This window comes from Thalassophryne amazonica, chromosome 9, assembly GCF_902500255.1.
Source record: "Thalassophryne amazonica chromosome 9, fThaAma1.1, whole genome shotgun sequence".
In the NCBI taxonomy this organism is placed as follows: Eukaryota; Metazoa; Chordata; class Actinopteri; order Batrachoidiformes; family Batrachoididae; genus Thalassophryne; species Thalassophryne amazonica.
The window spans coordinates 80,838,311-80,848,556 of record NC_047111.1 but is presented as its reverse complement, the minus strand read 5'-3'; the positions used below and the strand labels follow the sequence as shown (position 1 = coordinate 80,848,556).

The following is a 10,246-nucleotide window of genomic DNA, read 5'->3' as shown; positions in this document are numbered from 1 at the left end:
TACCTGACATGCAGCCCCATATCATCAATGACTGTGGAAATTTACATGTTCTCTACAGGCAGTCATCTTTATAAATCTCATTGGAAAGGCACCAAACAAAGGTTCCAGCATCATCACCTTGCCCAATGCAGATTCGAGATTCATCACTGAATATGACTTTCATCCAGTCATCCACAGTCCACAATTGCTTTTCCTTAGCCCATTGTAACCTTGTTTTTTTCTGTTTAGGTGTTAATGATGCCTTTCGTTTAGCTTTTCTGTATGTAAATCCCATTTCCTTTAGGCGGTTTCTTACAGTTCGGTCACAGACGTTGACTCCAGTTTCCTCCCATTCGTTCCTCATTTGTTTTGTTGTACATTTTCTGATTTTTGAGACATATTGCTTTAAGTTTTCTGTCTTGACGCTTTGATGTCTTCCTTGGTCTACCAGTATGTTTGCCTTTAACAACCTTCCCATGTTGTTTGTATTTGGTCCAGAGTTTAGACACAGCTGACTGTGAACAACCAACATCTTTTGCAACATTGCGTGATGATTTACTCTCTTTTAAGAGTTTGATAATCCTCTCCTTTGTTTCAATTGACATCTCTCGTGTTGGAGCCATGATTCATGTCAGTCCACTTGGTGCAACAGCTCTCCAAGGTGTGTTCACTCCTTTTTAGATGCAGACTAACGAGCAGATCTGATTTGATGCAGGTGTTAGTTTTGGGGATGAAAATTTACAGGGTGATTCCATAATTTTTTCCTCAGAATTGAGTGATTCCATATTTTTTTCCTCTGCTTGGTCTAAAAAAGTAACCGTTACTGACTGCCGCAATCTTTTTTTTCTTGATTTCTTATAGTGTTTCTTAAAGCCAGAAAGTTGCCATTTGAAATGACTTTAGTTTTGTGTCATGTCTGTGATGTGCTTTTTTTCTACAAAATTAAACAACTGAATGAACATCCTCTGAGGCCGGTGATTCCATAATTTTTGCCAGGGGTTGTATAACTTATGATGGTGTGTGAGATGCTTTGTCAAATACAATGTTTGACAGACTGTTGAGTAACTCAAACATCTCCTTATTTAGTTGTTTTTTTTTACACATTTTTGACATAGATTGATTTTAATTACATATACCGATGATCAAGTCCCTTTTTTTTGGCAGTTTAATCTGACCAGTATCCAGCGATAAACACACCTGTGCACTTTCTAAATGTTGAAGTGGAAATGTAATATATAACTGTCATTCCCAACATGTTTCCAAACATTGTAAACTTGAAATCATGCCAGTTTGTCCACTGAAAATTAAGGCTCATTTTAGTGTGAATTTTAAGTCTGAGATTTTACTGTACAACTGCAGTAACTGTGAATTATCTGTCCAAGGTAAATGTTACATTTTACAGCCATGTAATCAGATTCAGCAGTTAACAGCTGTTTTTTTTGTTGTTGTTTTTTTGAGTTCTGTTTGTGTGTGTGTTGGGGGGACTTTTTTCATATTGACAAGTGACTGGTTAAAGGTGTTATAACTGCCCAGTGTTATTCTTTGTGTGTTAATAAATGGGAACAGTGTACATTTCTCCATGTATTGGTGTTAAATGTTTTGTTGAGTACAGGCCTTTTACTGTATGCTGCTTTAGTATTGCGCACACACACTCCCTTGTATGTTGGTCTCCAGATGATTAGAATTTATTTGAAGCACTTTAGCGGCATTCCTGTGTAACCACCAGGGGGCGGCAGTCTGCTAGCAGTGCACCTTCTGCAGTGGACACACATAGGCCTTTCACAGTATTAAAAGTGGAGATTGAATCCACAATCTGTCTGAACCATACAGTAGTGTTCAGAATAATAGTAGTGCTATGTGACTAAAAAGATTAATCCAGGTTTTGAGTATATTTCTTACTGTTACATGGGAAACAAGGTACCAGTAGATTCAGCAGATTATCACAAATCAAACAAGACCAAGCATTCATGATATGTACACTCTTAAGGTTCTGGAATTGGGTTATTAGTATAAAAAAAGTAGAAAAGGGGTGTTCACAATAATAGTAGCATCTGCTGTTGACACTACAAACTCAAAAAACTATTGAGTTTGTAGCGTCAACAGGAATATTGTCTCATTACTGCTTTTTGCAGATGATGTGGTCCTGTTGGCTTCATCGGCTGGTGACCTCCAAGACTCACTGGATCGGTTCGCAGCCGAGTGTGAAGCGGCTGGGATGTAGATCAGCACCTCTAAATCTGAGGCCATGGTTTTCAGCAGGAAACCGATGGATTGCCTACTCGGTAGGGAATACGGCCTTGCCCCAAGTGAAGGAGTTCAAGTACCTCGGGGTCTTGTTCATGAGTGAAGGGATGATGGAGCATGATATTGGCCGGAGAATCGGCGCAGCAGGGGCGGTATTGCATTTGCTCTATCGTACTGTTGTGACGAAAAGGGAGCTGACCCAAAAGGCGAAGCTCTCGATCTACTGGTCAGTCTTCGTTCCTACTCTCACCTATGGTCATGAGTGTTGGGTCATGACCGAAAGAACTAAATTGCGGGTACAAGTGGCCGAAATGGGCTTCCTCAGGAGGGTGGCTAGTGTCTCCCTTAGAGATAGGGTGAGAAGTTCGGTCATCTGTGGGAGGCTCGGAGTAGAGCCGCTGCTCCTTCGCATTGAAAGGAGCTGGCTGAGGTGGTTCGGGCATCTGGTAAGGATGCCTCCTGGGTGTCTCCCAAGGGAGGTGTTCCAGGCACGTCCATCTGGGAGGAGACCCCGGGGAAGACCCAGGACTGGGTGGACTATCTCCACACTGGCCTGGGAACACCTCGGGATCCCCCAGTCAGAGGTGGTCAGTGTGGCACGGGAAAGGGAAGTCTGGGGTCCCCTGCTGGAGCTGTTGCCCCCACAACCCGAACCCAGAAAGGGGTTGAAGATGAGTGATGACCTTCTAAGAGGAGATAATTGGAATTTTTTGTTGTTGAATTAAAGCGGCACATGATATCTACTTCACAAGCACAATCTCTAAACTGGTTGGTGGATTCTGGTGAAACTCCAGACTTGTGTGTGGCTGATGCATTACATTCTGTCATACAGTACTCAAAAGCACAATTCTTCTGAAATTGGTGGATTCGATGCTTATATGGAGAGATACTTTGAGTGTTTTTTTTTTGTGTGTGTAATGCACAGTTACAATGTAAATCATCACCTTTCTTGTTCAAAATGTAGATATCTTCAGTTTGTGACCAACAGTCAAAACCAAGTTTAATTTATTACAATGAGAAGTGATTTTAAAGCTCTTTATAAATGCCTCTTATGAAACTGGTTAAAGTGGGATAAAAGTGTGATAACCCAGTTTATCCTTGTTTTTCAGACTGGGTGACTGGGAGGAAAAATATGCATTGTGACTGAATGTAAATATAGATCATTAATGTGGCACAATTATAAATCAACTACTTGTACAAAGTGATATACACTCTACTGAACAAGATATTCCAGTAAAATTACATTTACGTATTCTTTCAAAAATATTTTCTATCATTAATTCAAGGATGTTATTCGCTGTAACAGTATTAATATTGTATTAATACTGAGCTGATAAGAACCCACGGTTAGCCCTAAATTACTCTATGTTCTTGAGCATATCTCACCCATATTGGCCTCTCTTCATTGGCTTCCTGTTAATTCTAGAATAGAATTTAAAATTCTTCTTCTTACTTATAAGGTTTTGAATAATCAGGTCCCATCTTATCTTAGGGACCTCATAGTACCATATCACCCCAATAGAGTGCTTCGCTCTCAGACTGCAGGCTTACTTGTAGTTCCTAGGGTTTGTAAGAGTAGAATGGGAGGCAAAGCCTTCAGCTTTCAGGCTCCTCTCCTGTGGAACCAGCTCCCAATTCGGATCAGGGAGACAGACACCCTCTCTACTTTTAAGATTAGGCTTAAAACTTTCCTTTTTGCTAAAGCTTATAGTTGGGGCTGGATCAGGTGACCCTGAACCATCCCTTAGTTATGCTGCTATAGACTTAGACTGCTGGGGGGTTCCCATGATGCACTGTTTCTTTCTCTTTTTGCTCTGTATGCACCACTCTGCATTTAATCATTAGTGATTGATCTCTGCTCCCCTCCACAGCATGTCTTTTTCTTGGTTCTCTCCCTCAGCCTCAACCAGGCCCAGCAGAAGACTGCCCCTCCCTGAGCCTGGTTCTGCTGGAGGTTTCTTCCTGTTAAAGGGAGTTTTTCCTTCCCACTGTCGCCAAGTGCTTGCTCACAGGGGGTCGTTTTGACTGTTGGGGTTTTTACGTAATTATTGTATGGCCTTGCCTTGCAATATAAAGCGCCTTGGGGCAACTGTTTGTTGTGATTTGGCGCTATATAAATAAAATTGATGATTATTTGTTTCCTAATGGAGAACTTCATGTTGTGCAGTTTTCAATTCTGTCCACATTTCTTGAAGCTCCCTGTAGGATTTCATGTAGAAATATATTAGTTTTCAGCTCCATCAGCACCATTTCTCGTGCTTTTCAGTCATTTTTCATGCCGAGTGGTTTGCTCTTTCAAACACAAGACCTAAAGAAAGTTATCTGCACCGAATGACTTTGTGTTTGTGGTTTTGCCCTCTGGGTGCCACTTTAGTTTAAAATGTGAACAGTACCGCTGTGCAGGCATTTTGCATGATAATCCGACAACCGGCCCAGCTATGAATTGGGCCGATACTTGCCTCCATTTTGGAGTGAGATTTCCCCACTCCTAAACAACCAATAGGAGAGCAGCGCTCGCGCCCCATCAAAGTGAGGCTGACATCAGCGTCTCTCGGCCGCCAACCAATCACAGACTAGGAGAGAGAGGCCAGTATCTGGCCCAATTCAGGGCTGGTTGTCGGGCTACTTGCATGATAACTCCAAAGGGTTCCAGATAAGGATGCTGACGGAATTTAATCGTAAAGTTTGATGTGAAAGGAAAAGTGTGAGAATCACTGCTCTTTTAAATGAGTCCAAACTAGATTTTGCTGTTGGTTTAGAATTATTAACATACAGCTAAAAATAAAACATTCTCACATTGGAAAAGCTGCTGCAAGTTACAATACCGTCCAACGGTTTTATTTTATTTTTTATTTTGCATTAATTAATCGACAGCCAAATAGTTGCTATTTGATTTCCTGTTGGTGCAGTAATCGATGTTTTTGGGACAAATCTTCACCTAGCCCAACAACCGCCCTGCTATTCGGGGTTTTCACGTATCCCATAATCCCTTGCGTGCCAGAGAGTTGCTGCAGTCAAAACAACATAGAGAATCCACACGATGACAGTTGTAAATGAATATTATACTACAAAAATTTCATTTTTAAAATACTTTTCATCACGTTAATAAGAGACTGCTGCATGATACCCTGAAAACTTGCTAAAACAATTATAACAAAAAAAAAATCTGTGTCTGTTACGTTTAATCTGCGTGGCATTTAATAAGCGCAAACCGAATTTCAGACATATTATATATATTAGTCTGGAACAAAGAGGACAAACAATGTTGTAAAGAACAATAATCAAGACGTTAAAGAGCAAACTTCACTTTCCTCCAGAAAGACATGATCAGGAAGCGAGCGTAGCTCACAGCAGCTCCCATTGAAAATAACGGAGAGACAGCCTGTGATTCTCGCATGTTTACATAAAATAAACACAATAACAATGTCTAAAAACCCAGAGAATATATTCACAAGAGTTTTAGGCACAATATAAAAATAGTTTTATGTTGCGATGTTAATGCTGTTGTCCGTGTGCAGCGGTTAAAGTGAAACGTGATCAGAGCGTCTCAATGCAATTCTCAATGTTACTGAGATCTCGCAGCGCAGTGACCTCTGAGATTTTGCGGGATTTGAAACCTGAAAAGCCTCAATGAATTGGGCTGATACTGGCTTCCATTTTGGAGTGAGATTTCTCACTCCTAAATGACCAATAGCAGAGTAGCGCTGGAATTCCCTCTCCTAAAGGACCAATAGGAGAGCAGCACTGAAATTCCTTCTCCTAACTACCAATAGGAGAGCAGGGCTCGCGTCAGATCAACGTGAGGCTGAAGCATGAGCTGACGTCAGCGTCTCGGCCGCCAACCAATCACCGGTTAGGAGAGAGAGGCCAGTATCTGGTCCGATTCAGGGCAGGTGGTGTACGAAATTCAGTTCCCCTGAAATAATCTGTTTCCGTAGTGCCGGGAGCGCGCACAGCAGCCGTAGAGGCGTTTCCACAGTCTGCATATAATTTCTGATCGGTAAAATAACACAATCATTTATTGTGTCAACATTCTATTTCATCTTTGAACCTACTGTTTCCAGCATAAAAAAATAAAATGTGTTCTTTTTTCTGACGCGTTTCGTGTTTTGGGTCTTTGTTTTCTTGAGTCATGTTTACTTGAACGATTGCTTAACCGACAGATAAAGTCACACAAACACTGTCCAAGTAATTCAGTGGCTTTGCATGTTAAGAAACAGCGACATTGCCTTAATAAAATCTCTAAAACACATTCATTTGCTTGAGCTGGATACATCAAATGAAATGGCTGCTAACTATTAGTAAGTTTGTCATTGAAATAAATTAGCATTTGGTTAACAAATTACATTTTTGAAATATCCTTAATGTGTTTGGTAAATAACATTCAGAATACTCGGAAAGGACTCATTAAACTGATATATTTACCAAGATCACTTATATTTAAATGCTTTCACAGCTTTTCCATTTACTCAATATTTGCAAGTGTAAAAATGTTTCACCAAAAACACTGTGTAGAGCACAGTTACAGTTTTTAGAGCGATACAAACACGTGGTTTTTATTTATTTCTTATTACTGACAGAAATTGCTGGAAGCTGCTGTGCGCGCTCCCGACACTGGGGAAACAGATTATTTCAGGGGAACTGAATTCGTACAACACCGGTTGTTGGGCGAATCTTCACCTCACTCTGCAATTGAGTGTGAGTTCTGTCCTGAAGGTGGCGCCAAAGATCACCCAATACTTTTTTTTTAATTTATTTTTAATCGGTCTTTCTTACCGTCCTGCAGTCGGTGCCCTGCTGAAACTTATTTATTGCGCCTTGAAGACAGTCACGCACATGTAAAAAAAAAAATGAAGTCCCCATTTTGCTGCTGGTCATCATTTGGTGTGCAGATGCTCATCTCAAAGCCCGCAAAGGTAAGAACAGATTTATTACTGATACTGACTGCGTGGAAATCAAACGTGGTTTATCCTTCAAAAAAAAAAAAAAGCTGTAAACTAGAATCCAAGCAAAACTCTTTTTCTGAAAGAGGATTATATGTCATTTGCAGTTTTCTATTTTGTCCATATTTTTTGAAGCTCTCCATTTATAGGATTTCATGTAGAAATATATTAGTTTTTAACCATTTCTCACAGTCGTCACTGTTATTTTTCTCACCCAGCGTCCGGAGTGATTTGCACTTTCAAAGACAAGACCTACAGGCCAGGAGACACCTGGCATCCTTATCTAGAGCCCTTTGGATTTATCTTCTGCATGCGATGTGCCTGCACAGAGGTACTGTTCACATTTTAAACTAAAGTGGCACTGCAGAGCTGCAGAGGTGAGCCATGGCTATTCGCACGGCCACCGTGTCCATAACTGTCATTTCACTATTCGCATGGCAAGACTCTGGTGGTAAAACTACTTGTACTACTTGTATAAATAAATGTAGCGGGTTGAAGGTCTCAGATCCTGATTGAAAAGACGTTCCCGCTAGCTTGGCTATCAGGAAATTCCCATTTGGCTGACCTGGTGGAGGAATGGTCTTTAGTGCGAGCTGTCCGGGTTCCATCCCACGACCGCCGCGGTCACACAAACATACTGCATTAAATGCGAGTTATGGACATGGCCGCTGTTCGAATAGGGTCTCGGCCTTTTGCCACCAGAGTCTTGCCATGCGAATAGTGAAATGAGAGTTATGGACACAGCTGGAAAAAAAAAAAAATCAAAATTGAAAAATATTAAAGGAGTTATGACATCTTGAATGCAGTATGTTTGTTTATACAAGTAGTTCCAAGTTTTGCCACCAGTCTTGTCATGCGAATATACGTACCAGAGTCTTGCCGTGCGAATAGCCAAATGAGAGTTATGGACACGGCCGCCGTGCGAATAGCCACGGCCTTGGGGCAAACAATATGTGTGCAGTCCTGTTTGGGGGGGAAATCAAATTTTCACCACTAAGTACTGCTGGTTCACGTGAAATACTTTCACAAATTTTACTATGCGAAGTACAATATTGTAAGTAAAATGTAGGCAAATTGTGCACATTTGCAGATTATACCATCTGTCACGCACATGTGAAAGCTCTTTGCTCTTTGAGATAAGCCCAGTGACAGTTTGTGTCGGTGAACACAACCTCTATTGTTGGGATTTGCAAAAGATGCACAGTGGCAAGTTAGCACGGGAAATGTTTTGCGTTGAGCCTCGCTGCACCCGTATTCATAGCCGTTTCCCTTTCAGACTGCAAAATTTGGGAGAGGGAAATATTTATATGAATCATGCAGCATGATTTCTTTTGTGGTCATCATTTTACTGCTAAATGTTCCAGTATTTACTTACAAAAGGCATGTCGTGGCTCTTTTACACCTGACATGGTGCTGCTGTCAGGAGGCACTGCTGAGAACAGACAGTGTGCTGGAGAAAGGAGAGAATGTTCTTCATCTGGATTAATTTATTTGACTGCCATGGCACGTTACTCTTAATTTAATGTAAGAAATCTTAATGCTAATAATTTGTAATTATGGTCAAAGCATTTACATCGACACCTCACATTCATCCTGGTCACTCACACACACATGCACACATGCGCACACGCACGCACTGATGTCAGCATGTTGCCATGCAAGGCATGCAATATAATGACAGACACATCACATAATAACGCACAGCTATTATCATTCATCCAGTGGTTAATGGGTGGGAGGAGTGGTGCACACTGGGTAAACCAGCAGTCTGTCACAGGGCCAATGTACAACCCCAATTCCAGTGAAGTTGGGATGTTGTGTAAAATGTAAATAAAACAGAATACATCCATCCATCCATCCATCCATCCATCCATCCATTTTCTTCCGCTTTATCCGGAGTCAGGTCGCGGGGGCAGCAGCTCAAGGAAAGCCGCCCAGACCTCCCGATCCACACACACCTCCTCCAGCTCCTCCGGGGGAACCCCAAGGTGTTCCCAAGCCAGCCAAGAGATGTAGTCCCTCCAGCGTGTCCTGGGTCTTCCCCGGGGCCTCCTCCCAGTGGGACGTGCCCGGAACACCTCTCCAGCGAGGCGTCCAGGGGGCATCTGGAAAAGATGCCCGAGCCACCTCAACTGACTCCTTTCGACGTGGAGGAGCAGCGGCTCGACTTTGAGCTCCTCCCGAGTGACCGAGCTCCTCACCCTATCTCTAAGGGAGCGCCCAGCCACCCTGCGGAGGAAACTCATCTCGGCCGCTTGTACTCGCGATCTCGTTCTTTCGGTCATGAGCCAAATCTCATGACCATAGGTGAGGATCGGAACGTAGATCGATCGGTAAATCGAGAGCTTTGCCCCCCTACTCAGCTCTCTCTTCACCATGACGGTCCGATACAGCGACCGCATCACTGCAGATGCTGCACCGATCTGTCTATCGATCTCACGCTTCATCCGTCCCTCACTCGTGAACAAGACCCCGAGATACTTAAACTCCTCCACTTGAGGCAAGGACACTCCACCGACCTGAAGAGGGCAAAGCACCTTTTTCGGTCGAGAAACCATGGCCTCGGATTTGGAGGTGCTGATTTTCATCCCGGACGCTTCACACTCGGCTGCAAACCGCCCCAGTGCACGCTGAAGGTCCTGATTTGACCACATGGTCCGCAAACAGCAGAGACAAGATTCTGTGGTTCCCAAACCAAACCCCCTCTACACCCTGGCTGCGCCTAGAAATTCTGTCCATAAAAATAATGAACAGAACCGGTGACAAAGGGCAGCCCTGGCGGAGGCCAACGTGCACTGGAAACAGGTTTGACTTACTACCGGCAATGCGAACCAAGCTCCTGCTGCGGTCTTACAGGGAATGGATAGCCCTTAGCAAAGGACCCCGGACCCCGTACTCTGGAGCACTCCCCCACAGGGTGCGCCGAGGGACACGGTCGAATGCCTTCTCCAGATCCACAAAACACATGTGGACTGGTTGGGCAACTCCCATGAACCCTCGAGCACCCGATGGAGCGTGTAGAGCTGGTCCAGTGTGCCGCGACCAGGACGAAAATCACACTGCTCCTCCTGAATCCGAGG

General features: G+C 43.1%; 1 protein-coding gene across 1 annotated transcript in view; it reads left to right on the top strand.

The window, feature by feature from the left end:
• The first annotated feature begins 7,006 nt into the window (after positions 1-7,006).
• Positions 7,007-10,246, top strand: part of chrdl2 (chordin-like 2) — a 31,805-nt gene continuing 28,565 nt past the window's right edge. The window contains exons 1-2 of the mRNA XM_034178529.1: positions 7,007-7,139; positions 7,385-7,497. Of these exons, the coding sequence (XP_034034420.1) occupies positions 7,477-7,497 (21 nt within the window). The 5' untranslated portion in view covers positions 7,007-7,139; positions 7,385-7,476. The remainder of the gene's footprint in view (positions 7,140-7,384; positions 7,498-10,246) is intronic.